The 16,635-nt window shown below is 46.1% G+C and overlaps 1 protein-coding gene and 8 non-coding genes across 9 annotated transcripts; all 9 read right to left on the bottom strand.

Moving 5' to 3' along the window:
• Positions 1 to 759: 759 nt before the first annotated feature.
• LOC118955904 lies at positions 760 to 901 on the bottom strand. Its single transcript, XR_005045683.1, has one exon. It is a non-coding gene; the product is annotated as a U4 spliceosomal RNA (small nuclear RNA).
• Positions 902 to 2,032: 1,131 nt separating this feature from the next.
• Positions 2,033 to 2,174, bottom strand: LOC118955903. The gene has a single exon (XR_005045682.1). It is a non-coding gene; the product is annotated as a U4 spliceosomal RNA (small nuclear RNA).
• Positions 2,175 to 3,305: 1,131 nt separating this feature from the next.
• On the bottom strand, positions 3,306 to 3,447 carry LOC118955873. Its single transcript, XR_005045654.1, has one exon. It is a non-coding gene; the product is annotated as a U4 spliceosomal RNA (small nuclear RNA).
• Positions 3,448 to 4,578: 1,131 nt separating this feature from the next.
• Positions 4,579 to 4,720, bottom strand: LOC118955880. Its single transcript, XR_005045661.1, has one exon. It is a non-coding gene; the product is annotated as a U4 spliceosomal RNA (small nuclear RNA).
• Positions 4,721 to 5,851: 1,131 nt separating this feature from the next.
• Positions 5,852 to 5,993, bottom strand: LOC118955869. Its single transcript, XR_005045650.1, has one exon. It is a non-coding gene; the product is annotated as a U4 spliceosomal RNA (small nuclear RNA).
• A 687-nt stretch (positions 5,994 to 6,680) lies between these two features.
• Positions 6,681 to 10,095, bottom strand: LOC110533120. Its single transcript, XM_036974127.1, has 2 exons — positions 9,792 to 10,095; positions 6,681 to 7,220 (listed from the first exon to the last, which is right to left on the bottom strand). The coding sequence occupies exons 1-2, from the start codon at positions 10,056 to 10,058 to the stop codon at positions 6,693 to 6,695; spliced, it is 795 nt and encodes a 264-aa protein (XP_036830022.1). The 5' UTR covers positions 10,059 to 10,095; the 3' UTR covers positions 6,681 to 6,692.
• A 2,740-nt stretch (positions 10,096 to 12,835) lies between these two features.
• LOC118955902 lies at positions 12,836 to 12,977 on the bottom strand. The gene has a single exon (XR_005045681.1). It is a non-coding gene; the product is annotated as a U4 spliceosomal RNA (small nuclear RNA).
• A 1,130-nt stretch (positions 12,978 to 14,107) lies between these two features.
• On the bottom strand, positions 14,108 to 14,249 carry LOC118955901. Its single transcript, XR_005045680.1, has one exon. It is a non-coding gene; the product is annotated as a U4 spliceosomal RNA (small nuclear RNA).
• A 1,130-nt stretch (positions 14,250 to 15,379) lies between these two features.
• On the bottom strand, positions 15,380 to 15,521 carry LOC118955900. Its single transcript, XR_005045679.1, has one exon. It is a non-coding gene; the product is annotated as a U4 spliceosomal RNA (small nuclear RNA).
• Between the last annotated feature and the right edge of the window lie 1,114 nt (positions 15,522 to 16,635).

Genomic DNA, 16,635 nt, shown 5'->3' with positions numbered 1-16,635 from the left:
CTGGAATTGTGGACCAATACCACCTGTTGCTGAACCTATTCTCCCCAAGACTACTTCTGACTATATTTCATGTCGTTCCAATGTAAAGTTTTGGGTTAAGTTGTCACCCAACAATAACCACTCCTCGGATGGACCTCATAGGCTATGATAATGCCACTGCGATAGAATATCAGAAATCTGCTATTCAAACTGCTTGCAGTATCTCGCACAGCTTCTCGGCAAACTGTATTATTTTTTGTTACATTGGTATGTCTAGCAGTTCGCCCCCTACCTAACACTGGTGGATTCTCGATTACATGTAATTAATGGCAAGGTGGGGTACTTGTTCAATAGATGTTCCCTTTTTTCCTGGACAAAACCAATATCGAGAGCAAAGCACTTTGGGTAATCAGCACCGCTGGCTCAGCTGCAATGGGGGACGAACCCAAAACCTTTTCATGTAAATCTTGCCATAGCTGCCTCTAGAGGAGGCAAGACAAAGTGGGTCAAGTGGCTTTGGGTAACATACTACTTGCAACAATTCGAGGCAGTGTGGGGGCAAAGCTGAAACTGTGGGCCCAAACCCGCTGTTGCTGAGTTCATTCTCCCGAACCCTACTTCTGACACAGCATATACTACTGACACCTTTTTTCTGTTTCTACCTAGTTGCAAGATAATGTTCAACTGTCAGCTGAAGCATCAAAAAGGTTATATAATAAATGAGCTGGATGCAGCCCATGTTTGGTCTTGTCACTATCTTCTCTTTCACATGTATAGCAGTCTCACATGAGACTATCAAAAATTGCCAAGGCTGACTATATTTCAAGTCATCCCAAGCGGGGTATTGGGTTAAGTTTTCAACCAGCAATAATCACGCCTCAGATGGACTTCATAGGCTATGATATCGCCTCTGCGAAAGAATGATATATTACAGCTACTCAAACTGTTTACAGTGTTTTGCACAGCTTCTCCTTTAACGGTAATATTGTGTTTTAACATTGCAATGTCTAGCAGTTCGCCCCCTACCTACCACTTTGGTGGATTCTTGATGACATGTCATTCATGGCAAGGTGGGGTACTTATTCAATAGATGTTACCTTTTTCCAGTAGTAAAAAAAACAATATCGAGAGCAAAGCATTTTGGGTAATCTGCACCACTGGCTCTGCTGCAATGGGTCGCAAACCCAAAACCTTTTCAACTCAACCTTGCCACCGCTGCCTCTAGTGGAAGTGTATAACGTGGCTAAGGGTACCTTACTTCTTGCAAGAATTAGAGGCAGTGTGGGGGGCAAAACTGGAATTGTGGACCAATACCACCTGTTGCTGAACCTATTCTCCCCAAGACTACTTCTGACTATATTTCATGTCGTTCCAATGTAAAGTTTTGGGTTAAGTTGTCACCCAACAATAACCACTCCTCGGATGGACCTCATAGGCTATGATAATGCCACTGCGATAGAATATCAGAAATCTGCTATTCAAACTGCTTGCAGTATCTCGCACAGCTTCTCGGCAAACTGTATTATTTTTTGTTACATTGGTATGTCTAGCAGTTCGCCCCCTACCTAACACTGGTGGATTCTCGATTACATGTAATTAATGGCAAGGTGGGGTACTTGTTCAATAGATGTTCCCTTTTTTCCTGGACAAAACCAATATCGAGAGCAAAGCACTTTGGGTAATCAGCACCGCTGGCTCAGCTGCAATGGGGGACGAACCCAAAACCTTTTCATGTAAATCTTGCCATAGCTGCCTCTAGAGGAGGCAAGACAAAGTGGGTCAAGTGGCTTTGGGTAACATACTACTTGCAACAATTCGAGGCAGTGTGGGGGCAAAGCTGAAACTGTGGGCCCAAACCCGCTGTTGCTGAGTTCATTCTCCCGAACCCTACTTCTGACACAGCATATACTACTGACACCTTTTTTCTGTTTCTACCTAGTTGCAAGATAATGTTCAACTGTCAGCTGAAGCATCAAAAAGGTTATATAATAAATGAGCTGGATGCAGCCCATGTTTGGTCTTGTCACTATCTTCTCTTTCACATGTATAGCAGTCTCACATGAGACTATCAAAAATTGCCAAGGCTGACTATATTTCAAGTCATCCCAAGCGGGGTATTGGGTTAAGTTTTCAACCAGCAATAATCACGCCTCAGATGGACTTCATAGGCTATGATATCGCCTCTGCGAAAGAATGATATATTACAGCTACTCAAACTGTTTACAGTGTTTTGCACAGCTTCTCCTTTAACGGTAATATTGTGTTTTAACATTGCAATGTCTAGCAGTTCGCCCCCTACCTACCACTTTGGTGGATTCTTGATGACATGTCATTCATGGCAAGGTGGGGTACTTATTCAATAGATGTTACCTTTTTCCAGTAGTAAAAAAAACAATATCGAGAGCAAAGCATTTTGGGTAATCTGCACCACTGGCTCAGCTGCAATGGGTCGCAAACCCAAAACCTTTTCAACTCAACCTTGCCACCGCTGCCTCTAGTGGAAGTGTATAACGTGGCTAAGGGTACCTTACTTCTTGCAAGAATTAGAGGCAGTGTGGGGGGCAAAACTGGAATTGTGGACCAATACCACCTGTTGCTGAACCTATTCTCCCCAAGACTACTTCTGACTATATTTCATGTCGTTCCAATGTAAAGTTTTGGGTTAAGTTGTCACCCAACAATAACCACTCCTCGGATGGACCTCATAGGCTATGATAATGCCACTGCGATAGAATATCAGAAATCTGCTATTCAAACTGCTTGCAGTATCTCGCACAGCTTCTCGGCAAACTGTATTATTTTTTGTTACATTGGTATGTCTAGCAGTTCGCCCCCTACCTAACACTGGTGGATTCTCGATTACATGTAATTAATGGCAAGGTGGGGTACTTGTTCAATAGATGTTCCCTTTTTTCCTGGACAAAACCAATATCGAGAGCAAAGCACTTTGGGTAATCAGCACCGCTGGCTCAGCTGCAATGGGGGACGAACCCAAAACCTTTTCATGTAAATCTTGCCATAGCTGCCTCTAGAGGAGGCAAGACAAAGTGGGTCAAGTGGCTTTGGGTAACATACTACTTGCAACAATTCGAGGCAGTGTGGGGGCAAAGCTGAAACTGTGGGCCCAAACCCGCTGTTGCTGAGTTCATTCTCCCGAACCCTACTTCTGACACAGCATATACTACTGACACCTTTTTTCTGTTTCTACCTAGTTGCAAGATAATGTTCAACTGTCAGCTGAAGCATCAAAAAGGTTATATAATAAATGAGCTGGATGCAGCCCATGTTTGGTCTTGTCACTATCTTCTCTTTCACATGCATAGCAGTCTCACATGAGACTATCAAAAATTGCCAAGGCTGACTATATTTCAAGTCATCCCAAGCGGGGTATTGGGTTAAGTTTTCAACCAGCAATAATCACACCTCAGATGGACTTCATAGGCTATGATATCGCCTCTGCGAAAGAATGATATATTACAGCTACTCAAACTGTTTACAGTGTTTTGCACAGCTTCTCCTTTAACGGTAATATTGTGTTTTAACATTGCAATGTCTAGCAGTTCGCCCCCTACCTACCACTTTGGTGGATTCTTGATGACATGTCATTCATGGCAAGGTGGGGTACTTATTCAATAGATGTTACCTTTTTCCAGTAGTAAAAAAAACAATATCGAGAGCAAAGCATTTTGGGTAATCTGCACCACTGGCTCAGCTGCAATGGGTCGCAAACCCAAAACCTTTTCAACTCAACCTTGCCACCGCTGCCTCTAGTGGAAGTGTATAACGTGGCTAAGGGTACCTTACTTCTTGCAAGAATTAGAGGCAGTGTGGGGGGCAAAACTGGAATTGTGGACCAATACCACCTGTTGCTGAACCTATTCTCCCCAAGACTACTTCTGACTATATTTCATGTCGTTCCAATGTAAAGTTTTGGGTTAAGTTGTCACCCAACAATAACCACTCCTCGGATGGACCTCATAGGCTATGATAATGCCACTGCGATAGAATATCAGAAATCTGCTATTCAAACTGCTTGCAGTATCTCGCACAGCTTCTCGGCAAACTGTATTATTTTTTGTTACATTGGTATGTCTAGCAGTTCGCCCCCTACCTAACACTGGTGGATTCTCGATTACATGTAATTAATGGCAAGGTGGGGTACTTGTTCAATAGATGTTCCCTTTTTTCCTGGACAAAACCAATATCGAGAGCAAAGCACTTTGGGTAATCAGCACCGCTGGCTCAGCTGCAATGGGGGACGAACCCAAAACCTTTTCATGTAAATCTTGCCATAGCTGCCTCTAGAGGAGGCAAGACAAAGTGGGTCAAGTGGCTTTGGGTAACATACTACTTGCAACAATTCGAGGCAGTGTGGGGGCAAAGCTGAAACTGTGGGCCCAAACCCGCTGTTGCTGAGTTCATTCTCCCGAACCCTACTTCTGACACAGCATATACTACTGACACCTTTTTTCTGTTTCTACCTAGTTGCAAGATAATGTTCAACTGTCAGCTGAAGCATCAAAAAGGTTATATAATAAATGAGCTGGATGCAGCCCATGTTTGGTCTTGTCACTATCTTCTCTTTCACATGTATAGCAGTCTCACATGAGACTATCAAAAATTGCCAAGGCTGACTATATTTCAAGTCATCCCAAGCGGGGTATTGGGTTAAGTTTTCAACCAGCAATAATCAGGCCTCAGATGGACTTCATAGGCTATGATATCGCCTCTGCGAAAGAATGATATATTACAGCTACTCAAACTGTTTACAGTGTTTTGCACAGCTTCTCCTTTAACGGTAATATTGTGTTTTAACATTGCAATGTCTAGCAGTTCGCCCCCTACCTACCACTTTGGTGGATTCTTGATGACATGTCATTCATGGCAAGGTGGGGTACTTATTCAATAGATGTTACCTTTTTCCAGTAGTAAAAAAAACAATATCGAGAGCAAAGCATTTTGGGTAATCTGCACCACTGGCTCAGCTGCAATGGGTCGCAAACCCAAAACCTTTTCAACTCAACCTTGCCACCGCTGCCTCTAGTGGAAGTGTATAACGTGGCTAAGGGTACCTTACTTCTTGCAAGAATTAGAGGCAGTGTGGGGGGCAAAACTGGAATTGTGGACCAATACCACCTGTTGCTGAACCTATTCTCCCCAAGACTACTTCTGACTATATTTCATGTCGTTCCAATGTAAAGTTTTGGGTTAAGTTGTCACCCAACAATAACCACTCCTCGGATGGACCTCATAGGCTATGATAATGCCACTGCGATAGAATATCAGAAATCTGCTATTCAAACTGCTTGCAGTATCTCGCACAGCTTCTCGGCAAACGGTATTATTTTTTGTTACATTGGTATGTCTAGCAGTTCGCCCCCTACCTAACACTGGTGGATTCTCGATTACATGTAATTAATGGCAAGGTGGGGTACTTGTTCAATAGATGTTCCCTTTTTTCCTGGACAAAACCAATATCGAGAGCAAAGCACTTTGGGTAATCAGCACGGCTGGCTCAGCTGCAATGGGGGACGAACCCAAAACCTTTTCATGTAAATCTTGCCATAGCTGCCTCTAGAGGAGGCAAGACAAAGTGGGTCAAGTGGCTTTGGGTAACATACTACTTGCAACAATTCGAGGCAGTGTGGGGGCAAAGCTGAAACTGTGGGCCCAAACCCGCTGTTGCTGAGTTCATTCTCCCGAACCCTACTTCTGACACAGCATATACTACTGACACCTTTTTTCTGTTTCTACCTAGTTGCAAGATAATGTTCAACTGTCAGCTGAAGCATCAAAAAGGTTATATAATAAATGAGCTGGATGCAGCCCATGTTTGGTCTTGTCACTATCTTCTCTTTCACATGTATAGCAGTCTCACATGAGACTATCAAAAATTGCCAAGGCTGACTATATTTCAAGTCATCCCAAGCGGGGTATTGGGTTAAGTTTTCAACCAGCAATAATCACGCCTCAGATGGACTTCATAGGCTATGATAACGCCTCTGCGAAAGAATGATATATTACAGCTACTCAAACTGTTTACAGTGTTTTGCACAGCTTCTCCTTTAACGGTAATATTGTGTTTTAACATTGCAATGTCTAGCAGTTCGCCCCCTACCTACCACTTTGGTGGATTCTTGATGACATGTCATTCATGGCAAGGTGGGGTACTTATTCAATAGATGTTACCTTTTTCCAGTAGTAAAAAAAACAATATCGAGAGCAAAGCATTTTGGGTAATCTGCACCACTGGCTCAGCTGCAATGGGTCGCAAACCCAAAACCTTTTCAACTCAACCTTGCCACCGCTGCCTCTAGTGGAAGTGTATAACGTGGCTAAGGGTTTTTTTCTTTTGGAAAAGTTTTATTGATACATTTCCTTTAAAAACAGCTCATACATTTTTTACATCATTGATACACATAAAAACGGCAACAAAGCATAAAACACAGCATTTGAAAGTTACGTTTAAATTTGTTAAAAAGTACTTGTTGTTAAAACCAATGAAAACAACCATGGGTAAAAGTACTTTCCTTGTAAAAACATCAAATCTGTAAAAGCCATTTAAAATGTGTACTAATGATCTAACAAAGGTAAAACATTTTTAAGACATGAAAAACCATGTTAAAAAGTCACTTTGTTAAAAGGCTGTCTTCAGTCCCTTGTACAGGAGGGGGGTGAGTCTTTATCAAGCTCCCGGCCGTGGCCGCCGGGACCTAGGGTGTTGTGGGGGACCCTTCGCCTGGGGTCGAGGCCCCCTTCCTTCCGTACCACCCCAGGGCTTCCGTGGCTACCATGGCCACTGCCTGGGGGGTGGTCTCTACGTTTTTCGCTACCAGCAGGTTACGGGAGGACCACAGTGCTTCCTTCAGGCACGTGAGGGTGGGCCAGAGCTTGGTGAAGGCCTTCGATGGAATGGGCACGAGCTGAGGTGTTAGGTCCTCCCCTGCTGGCAGACACGAGGTGATCAGGGGGCCTGCTTCCTTCCACAGGTCCCTGGCGGCTCTGCACTCCCAGAGCATGTGCCTCACCGACTCTTCTTGGCCGCAGCCTGGTCGGGGGCACGCGGATGTCCTCGCCATGCCCCGTGAGTGCATAACGGCCCTGACCGGGAGGATCTCGTGGGCGACCATCCAGGACAGGTCCCGATGCCGATTCAGGAGAGCAGGATGGGCCACGTTGCGCCAAACCGTTGTGGGCTCACCTATAGCGAGCCCGCGCACTGGACACACTGGTTCCCGATCCTGCACAAGAGAGAGAAGAGAGCTGTTTTTTTTTAAAACCGTGACTGTTTCTTTTTCCAGTTTAAAATGTCTTAAAAACTTCTGGAGCTGGGCGTAGTGCGGGGGTAGCAGGAAAGAGACTGGGGCTCGCAGGTCGACTGGGATCAGCCTCAGAGTCCTGAGGTAAGATCCCAGCCAGAACCGTGCGAGGGCCTGGGTCTTGTTGTTGACCGGGGAGGTGGCAAGAGTCAGATGTAACGCTGTGTAGCGGCTGCCCAGGAACAAGTAGAGGTCAGGCAAGCCTTTCCCCCCCTTGGACCTGGGCCTCTTGACCACCTCCCTCCTCAGCCTCTCCCACTTGCCTCCCCACAGGAAGTAAAAAAGCATCCGCTCCAGGTCTAAAATACTCCTTCGAGGGGGGATAAAAACAGAACTGATTAATAAAAGCACAGGTAAAATCACAGCTTTAATGATTAAAACCTTGCCCTCAAAAGTCAGCTGTCGTAGTCCCCAAAAACCCAGTCTCTGTCTTACCGTCCCCAGGATTCCGCTCCAGTTACCGCTCCCTCCTCCCCCCCGGTCAAACTTTACCCCCAGTACCCTTATGTCCGTCAGTTTAACTGTCAGAGGTAGTCTGGTCAAGTCTGGGTCTGCCCACGGTCCGAAGAATTGGGCCTCTGTCTTGTCTCTATTCAGTCTCGCCCCAGAGGCTCGTCCGTACCAGTCAGTCCTGTCCAGAGTCCTGTCGACGGATAAAAGGTCGGTACATAAAATGTTGACGTCGTCCATGTAAAAGACGCACTTGGCGGTCATCCCCCCACTCCCCGGGATACCCACCCCACTGATCCCTTGGTCCCTTCTCAAGACCTGTGCCAGTGGTTCAATACAGGCCACGAACAGAAGGGGAGATAACGGACAGCCCTGACGGACGCCGCAGTGTACTCCCACTGCTTTTGACAGATGCCCATTTACAAGGATTTTGCTGGTGATGTCCCCGTACAGCAGTCCCACCCAAGCTAAGAACCTGTCTGGGAAACCCATTTTTTGCAGTACCTTAAAGAGGTACTGGTGCGAGACCCGATCAAAGGCTTTTTCAAAATCTAAATTTAGGACTACAAGCCGCATGTTTCTGTCTCTCGCATAACAGATGGCATCTCGGATCAGTATCAGGCTGTCCGTGATCTTCCTTCCGGGCACGGCACAGGTTTGGTCCGGGTGGATCACCTCCCCTAAAACAGAAGACATTCTGAGTGTTAAAACCTTGGTAAAAAGTTTACAATCAAAGTTTAAAAGGGTAATCGGTCTCCAGTTTTTCAGGTCCGTCCTGTCGTTTTTCTTGTGTAAAAGAGTCACGATCCCCACTCTAAAACTGTCGGGTAGTCTGTCGAGGTGTTCGAAGTCAGTAAAAACAGTCAGAAGTTCGTCGGCTAAAACATCCCAAAAGGTCAGATAAAACTCCAAAGGGAGGCCGTCCTCCCCCGGTGATTTACCCCTCTTAAAACGTTTCAGTCCTTGGTCGATTTCTGTCCTCGTCAGGTCTTTTTTCAGGTCGTCTGTATTGGGTAAGGTCTTGTCGATGTATGTTAAAAGGTCCCCCATTGTTCCCTCGCACACATCTTTTACCCCAAACAGTTCCCCATAAAAGTCCTCGACCACTTCCTTTATTCCCTCTGTATCTGTTTTTAAAACCCCGTCCTTGTTTCTCAATCCTGTCATAATCCTACCCTTACTAACTATTTTCTTAAAAAAGTACCTAGTGCACTTCTCCCCTTCTTCTAATTCCCTTTCCTTGCTTCTTAAAATAACCCCCTTGCTTCTCTGTTCTGCTAAAAGTGCCATTTCCTTCTTTACTTCTTTAATTTCTTGGTTAAAATCAAGGCCATGTTGGCATAGGTTAAAATACCTTTCCAGTCGCTTTTGCAGTCCCACCATGCGTCTATCTTTTTCTCTGCTTTTTTCCTTTCCTATCTCTCTAAAGAAGGTCCTTGTCCTTCCCTTCACCATTTCCCACCACTGTGCTCGCGTGTCAAAGAAGTCCTGTAGCGTCTGCCACTGGCTGAACTGCTCTCTGTACTGACTAACTACTCTATCATCTTCTAGAAGGGAGCAGTTCAGTTTCCAGGGCCCTCTTCCCACAGTCACACCCGAAGATAGTGAAAGGGTGCACGTCAGCATTACGTGGTCTGAGAAGAAAGCAGGGGTTATTCTAGCATCAGTTGGGGGACAGTCCCGGGTAAACAGATAATCAATGCGAGAGGCTCTGGTGCCATCACCACTGGTCCAGGTGAAGCCCTCCTCTCTTGGATGCAGGGTTTTAAAACAGTCAGTCAGTTTAAAATCCCTGCACAACCCTTGCAATAAAACACTTGACCTGTCTACCTTAAAATCCCCTCCTGCCCCTCTCCTGTCTGCTCTGCTTAAAACACAATTAAAATCCCCACCCACCACTAGAGGATCCCTCCCTAGCATGTGGGACTGCAGGTCCTCTAAAAGTGCACACCGGTCATGTTTATCATTAAAACCATACACGTTTAGCACGTTAAAATCCCTCCCCATAAAAGTACAGTTGGCTAAAAGAGCACGCCCACCTACCACCACTGTGCTCCCCTTCACCACCACCTGTGGGGTCTTGATTAAAATGGCAACACCGTCGTTCTTGTTAAAATTGGAACCACTCCAAATGGAGGGCCCGTGCCGCCACTTATCCTCCCATTTCCTGTAAGAGGATAAAAAGGGTAGACCACACTCCTGTAGTAAAAACACATCAGAGTTAAACCTTTCTAAAAAGGATAAAACCGACTGTGCTCTTGTTGCTGTCTTTACGCTCCTCACGTTTATAGTGGTGATTTTAAAAGCCATAAAAGGGGTGAGTAAAAACAGTGCTAGAAGAAAAGCCATTGAAAGGTTAAAAGGGGGTTAGTCTTCAGGGACTTTCTCTCTCTCCCTCTGGGGTAAGGGGGTTTGGAAGGGAGAGGAGGTTAAAACAGGACTTAAAAAGGAGACTTGATTGGGGGAGTTGGAGGGGAAGGTTCTGGGTTCTTCCTCCCCCTGGGAGCTCTCCCACTCCACCTTTCCCTTTTTCTCCTCACCCTGTTCGGGGTCAGAGAGCTCCTCAGCGTTTCTTTTACGTAGGGGGAGGTGTTCCTTCAGACTCTCCCCCTCCTCTCCCGTACCTTCTGACACAGTCTCCATGGTGCTTTCCGACACCGACCCTATGATGTCTGACCCACTTGGGGAGCTTTCGCTGAACATCTCTCCGGAGCCGTCTTTCTCGGCCCTTTCTCCTTCAGGGGTCACATTAGTCTGGGGCAGGGGGATTGGGGTGGGGAGGGTTTTGTCCTCTCCTCCCACTTCTTCCACCACTGCACCTTCCGCGCCCTCCACTACAGCCACCACCACCGGCTCCACCACTGTCTCCTCTACCACCACTACCGGCTCCACTACTGCCTCCTCCTCCACCACCACCGGCTCCTCCACTACCACCTCGGCAACTGCCGTTCCAGCCCTCTGGCGCTCAAAAGCCCGGTCCGCGGCCGCCCACTCCCTCCTTCCAGCCTTGGCCCTGTTGGCCCAGGAGGAGGGGCAGTCGCGGATGAGGTGGGACCGCTCGCCACAGAGGTTGCACGACCTTCCGTTCGTGCACTCCTCGTAGCGGTGGCCCACCTCCCGGCACTTCATGCAGACGACCTTCTGACAGGCGTCTGCAAGGTGGCCATGTTCACCACACTTACGGCACAGCTTGGGCTGGTCCTGGTAGTGAACATGGCCCCTGTTCTCTCCGAGGACTATGGTGGATGGGATGGCTTTCAACCCACCATAGCCCCCAGGGTCCTCCCTTTGCTGGACAGTGACCCTCCAGGCCCCTGTCCAGATCCCATCGAGGTCTTTTACCTGGATCAGGGGACCCTTCACGTTGCAGTACCTGCCCAGCCATACTGCAACGTCCTCCGGCTGTACGGTTTCATTGTACATACGGACAATAACGGTTTTAATGCTATTATCCGTCAGCTTGGTCACCTCAAACATCGCTGTGAGGGACCCCTGGGTGTTCAGGGCGTTCTGGAGTTTCCCCCAGAACTCCCTCAGGAAGCTGGCGTTGGCAAAACTGACATCGAAGCCCTTCCTATAGGGGAGGGCTAAGATGCAGTTTACCTGCGCGGGATGAAAGCCGAGCTCTTTCTGGAGGAATTTTCTGGAGAAATCCAATCGGGATAGCTCCATTATTTTTCCTCCCCTCTCCTTTAGAAGGAGGCGCACTGCATGGTGCCTCCTCATGCCAGCCTGTGCTGCTGACATGATGGAGGCCCACTCCCTTTACAGCCCAACACCAGTGAGAGGGGAGGGGAGGGGGAAGGGAAGGGGAAAGGGAGAGGAAGAGGAAGGGGTGTAAAACAGCCAAGGAACTAGCAGGCTCAGCCAGACTGTGCTGAACAGGGCCTACCAGTACCACGGGACACACAACAAACTATCTAGCACAGCACCAAACTAATCTTATCAACAATGGGAAGGGACACAAGGAGGGATTTTTTTTTTTTTTTGTGTGTGTAATTTTTTAAATTAAATTTTCCCCGGAGGGGAAAGGCACGAAGGGGAAGGACAATAATGAACAAAACAAACAAAAACGGGGGGAGGGGGGGTGGGGCGAGCTAACAAACAAACAAATTTAGGTAAGGGGAATTAAGGGGATAACAAAAAGGAACACTGACCAACACAACACCTGCCAAACTTGAGGGCCGAGAGAGCCAGCAGGCCTCACCAGCAGGCCAGGCCAAGCTAACCAGCTAGCAAGCCTCACCAGTAGGCCAGGCCAAGCCAACCAGCTAGCAAGCCTCACCAGTAGGCCAGGCCAAGAATTAGAGGCAGTGTGGGGGGCAAAACTGGAATTGTGGACCAATACCACCTGTTGCTGAACCTATTCTCCCCAAGACTACTTCTGACTATATTTCATGTCGTTCCAATGTAAAGTTTTGGGTTAAGTTGTCACCCAACAATAACCACTCCTCGGATGGACCTCATAGGCTATGATAATGCCACTGCGATAGAATATCAGAAATCTGCTATTCAAACTGCTTGCAGTATCTCGCACAGCTTCTCGGCAAACTGTATTATTTTTTGTTACATTGGTATGTCTAGCAGTTCGCCCCCTACCTAACACTGGTGGATTCTCGATTACATGTAATTAATGGCAAGGTGGGGTACTTGTTCAATAGATGTTCCCTTTTTTCCTGGACAAAACCAATATCGAGAGCAAAGCACTTTGGGTAATCAGCACCGCTGGCTCAGCTGCAATGGGGGACGAACCCAAAACCTTTTCATGTAAATCTTGCCATAGCTGCCTCTAGAGGAGGCAAGACAAAGTGGGTCAAGTGGCTTTGGGTAACATACTACTTGCAACAATTCGAGGCAGTGTGGGGGCAAAGCTGAAACTGTGGGCCCAAACCCGCTGTTGCTGAGTTCATTCTCCCGAACCCTACTTCTGACACAGCATATACTACTGACACCTTTTTTCTGTTTCTACCTAGTTGCAAGATAATGTTCAACTGTCAGCTGAAGCATCAAAAAGGTTATATAATAAATGAGCTGGATGCAGCCCATGTTTGGTCTTGTCACTATCTTCTCTTTCACATGTATAGCAGTCTCACATGAGACTATCAAAAATTGCCAAGGCTGACTATATTTCAAGTCATCCCAAGCGGGGTATTGGGTTAAGTTTTCAACCAGCAATAATCACGCCTCAGATGGACTTCATAGGCTATGATATCGCCTCTGCGAAAGAATGATATATTACAGCTACTCAAACTGTTTACAGTGTTTTGCACAGCTTCTCCTTTAACGGTAACATTGTGTTTTAACATTGCAATGTCTAGCAGTTCGCCCCCTACCTACCACTTTGGTGGATTCTTGATGACATGTCATTCATGGCAAGGTGGGGTACTTATTCAATAGATGTTACCTTTTTCCAGTAGTAAAAAAACCAATATCGAGAGCAAAGCATTTTGGGTAATCTGCACCACTGGCTCAGCTGCAATGGGTCGCAAACCCAAAACCTTTTCAACTCAACCTTGCCACCGCTGCCTCTAGTGGAAGTGTATAACGTGGCTAAGGGTACCTTACTTCTTGCAAGAATTAGAGGCAGTGTGGGGGCAAAACTGGAATTGTGGACCAATACCACCTGTTGCTGAACCTATTCTCCCCAAGACTACTTCTGACTATATTTCATGTCGTTCCAATGTAAAGTTTTGGGTTAAGTTGTCACCCAACAATAACCACTCCTCGGATGGACCTCATAGGCTATGATAATGCCACTGCGATAGAATATCAGAAATCTGCTATTCAAACTGCTTGCAGTATCTCGCACAGCTTCTCGGCAAACTGTATTATTTTTTGTTACATTGGTATGTCTAGCAGTTCGCCCCCTACCTAACACTGGTGGATTCTCGATTACATGTAATTAATGGCAAGGTGGGGTACTTGTTCAATAGATGTTCCCTTTTTTCCTGGACAAAACCAATATCGAGAGCAAAGCACTTTGGGTAATCAGCACCGCTGGCTCAGCTGCAATGGGGGACGAACCCAAAACCTTTTCATGTAAATCTTGCCATAGCTGCCTCTAGAGGAGGCAAGACAAAGTGGGTCAAGTGGCTTTGGGTAACATACTACTTGCAACAATTCGAGGCAGTGTGGGGGCAAAGCTGAAACTGTGGGCCCAAACCCGCTGTTGCTGAGTTCATTCTCCCGAACCCTACTTCTGACACAGCATATACTACTGACACCTTTTTTCTGTTTCTACCTAGTTGCAAGATAATGTTCAACTGTCAGCTGAAGCATCAAAAAGGTTATATAATAAATGAGCTGGATGCAGCCCATGTTTGGTCTTGTCACTATCTTCTCTTTCACATGTATAGCAGTCTCACATGAGACTATCAAAAATTGCCAAGGCTGACTATATTTCAAGTCATCCCAAGCGGGGTATTGGGTTAAGTTTTCAACCAGCAATAATCACGCCTCAGATGGACTTCATAGGCTATGATATCGCCTCTGCGAAAGAATGATATATTACAGCTACTCAAACTGTTTACAGTGTTTTGCACAGCTTCTCCTTTAACGGTAACATTGTGTTTTAACATTGCAATGTCTAGCAGTTCGCCCCCTACCTACCACTTTGGTGGATTCTTGATGACATGTCATTCATGGCAAGGTGGGGTACTTATTCAATAGATGTTACCTTTTTCCAGTAGTAAAAAAAACAATATCGAGAGCAAAGCATTTTGGGTAATCTGCACCACTGGCTCAGCTGCAATGGGTCGCAAACCCAAAACCTTTTCAACTCAACCTTGCCACCGCTGCCTCTAGTGGAAGTGTATAACGTGGCTAAGGGTACCTTACTTCTTGCAAGAATTAGAGGCAGTGTGGGGGCAAAACTGGAATTGTGGACCAATACCACCTGTTGCTGAACCTATTCTCCCCAAGACTACTTCTGACTATATTTCATGTCGTTCCAATGTAAAGTTTTGGGTTAAGTTGTCACCCAACAATAACCACTCCTCGGATGGACCTCATAGGCTATGATAATGCCACTGCGATAGAATATCAGAAATCTGCTATTCAAACTGCTTGCAGTATCTCGCACAGCTTCTCGGCAAACTGTATTATTTTTTGTTACATTGGTATGTCTAGCAGTTCGCCCCCTACCTAACACTGGTGGATTCTCGATTACATGTAATTAATGGCAAGGTGGGGTACTTGTTCAATAGATGTTCCCTTTTTTCCTGGACAAAACCAATATCGAGAGCAAAGCACTTTGGGTAATCAGCACCGCTGGCTCAGCTGCAATGGGGGACAAACCCAAAACCTTTTCATGTAAATCTTGCCATAGCTGCCTCTAGAGGAGGCAAGACAAAGTGGGTCAAGTGGCTTTGGGTAACATACTACTTGCAACAATTCGAGGCAGTGTGGGGGCAAAGCTGAAACTGTGGGCCCAAACCCGCTGTTGCTGAGTTCATTCTCCCGAACCCTACTTCTGACACAGCATATACTACTGACACCTTTTTTCTGTTTCTACCTAGTTGCAAGATAATGTTCAACTGTCAGCTGAAGCATCAAAAAGGTTATATAATAAATGAGCTGGATGCAGCCCATGTTTGGTCTTGTCACTATCTTCTCTTTCACATGTATAGCAGTCTCACATGAGACTATCAAAAATTGCCAAGGCTGACTATATTTCAAGTCATCCCAAGCGGGGTATTGGGTTAAGTTTTCAACCAGCAATAATCACGCCTCAGATGGACTTCATAGGCTATGATATCGCCTCTGCGAAAGAATGATATATTACAGCTACTCAAACTGTTTACAGTGTTTTGCACAGCTTCTCCTTTAACGGTAACATTGTGTTTTAACATTGCAATGTCTAGCAGTTCGCCCCCTACCTACCACTTTGGTGGATTCTTGATGACATGTCATTCATGGCAAGGTGGGGTACTTATTCAATAGATGTTACCTTTTTCCAGTAGTAAAAAAAACAATATCGAGAGCAAAGCATTTTGGGTAATCTGCACCACTGGCTCAGCTGCAATGGGTCGCAAACCCAAAACCTTTTCAACTCAACCTTGCCACCGCTGCCTCTAGTGGAAGTGTATAACGTGGCTAAGGGTACCTTACTTCTTGCAAGAATTAGAGGCAGTGTGGGGGGCAAAACTGGAATTGTGGACCAATACCACCTGTTGCTGAACCTATTCTCCCCAAGACTACTTCTGACTATATTTCATGTCGTTCCAATGTAAAGTTTTGGGTTAAGTTGTCACCCAACAATAACCACTCCTCGGATGGACCTCATAGGCTATGATAATGCCACTGCGATAGAATATCAGAAATCTGCTATTCAAACTGCTTGCAGTATCTCGCACAGCTTCTCGGCAAACTGTATTATTTTTTGTTACATTGGTATGTCTAGCAGTTCGCCCCCTACCTAACACTGGTGGATTCTCGATTACATGTAATTAATGGCAAGGTGGGGTACTTGTTCAATAGATGTTCCCTTTTTTCCTGGACAAAACCAATATCGAGAGCAAAGCACTTTGGGTAATCAGCACCGCTGGCTCAGCTGCAATGGGGGACGAACCCAAAACCTTTTCATGTAAATCTTGCCATAGCTGCCTCTAGAGGAGGCAAGACAAAGTGGGTCAAGTGGCTTTGGGTAACATACTACTTGCAACAATTCGAGGCAGTGTGGGGGCAAAGCTGAAACTGTGGGCCCAAACCCGCTGTTGCTGAGTTCATTCTCCCGAACCCTACTTCTGACACAGCATATACTACTGACACCTTTTTTCTGTTTCTACCTAGTTGCAAGATAATGTTCAACTGTCAGCTGAAGCATCAAAAAGGTTATATAATAAATGAGCTGGATGCAGCCCATGTTTGGTCTTGTCACTATCTTCTC

This window comes from Oncorhynchus mykiss, unplaced genomic scaffold, assembly GCF_013265735.2.
Source record: "Oncorhynchus mykiss isolate Arlee unplaced genomic scaffold, USDA_OmykA_1.1 un_scaffold_412, whole genome shotgun sequence".
Classification (NCBI taxonomy): domain Eukaryota; kingdom Metazoa; phylum Chordata; class Actinopteri; order Salmoniformes; family Salmonidae; genus Oncorhynchus; species Oncorhynchus mykiss.
Note: the sequence above shows the minus strand (reverse complement) of the source record. Positions and strands in the feature narration are given on the sequence as shown.

Coding starts and splice junctions, on each gene's coding strand:
- LOC110533120 (XM_036974127.1), bottom strand. CDS start 10,058: ATGGCTTTTAAAATCACCACTATAAACGTGAGGAGCGTAAAGACAGCA. Junction 7,221..9,791: donor TGAAGGGGAGCACAGTGGTG/GTAGGTGGGCGT, acceptor TCTCTTGTGCAG/GATCGGGAACCAGTGTGTCC.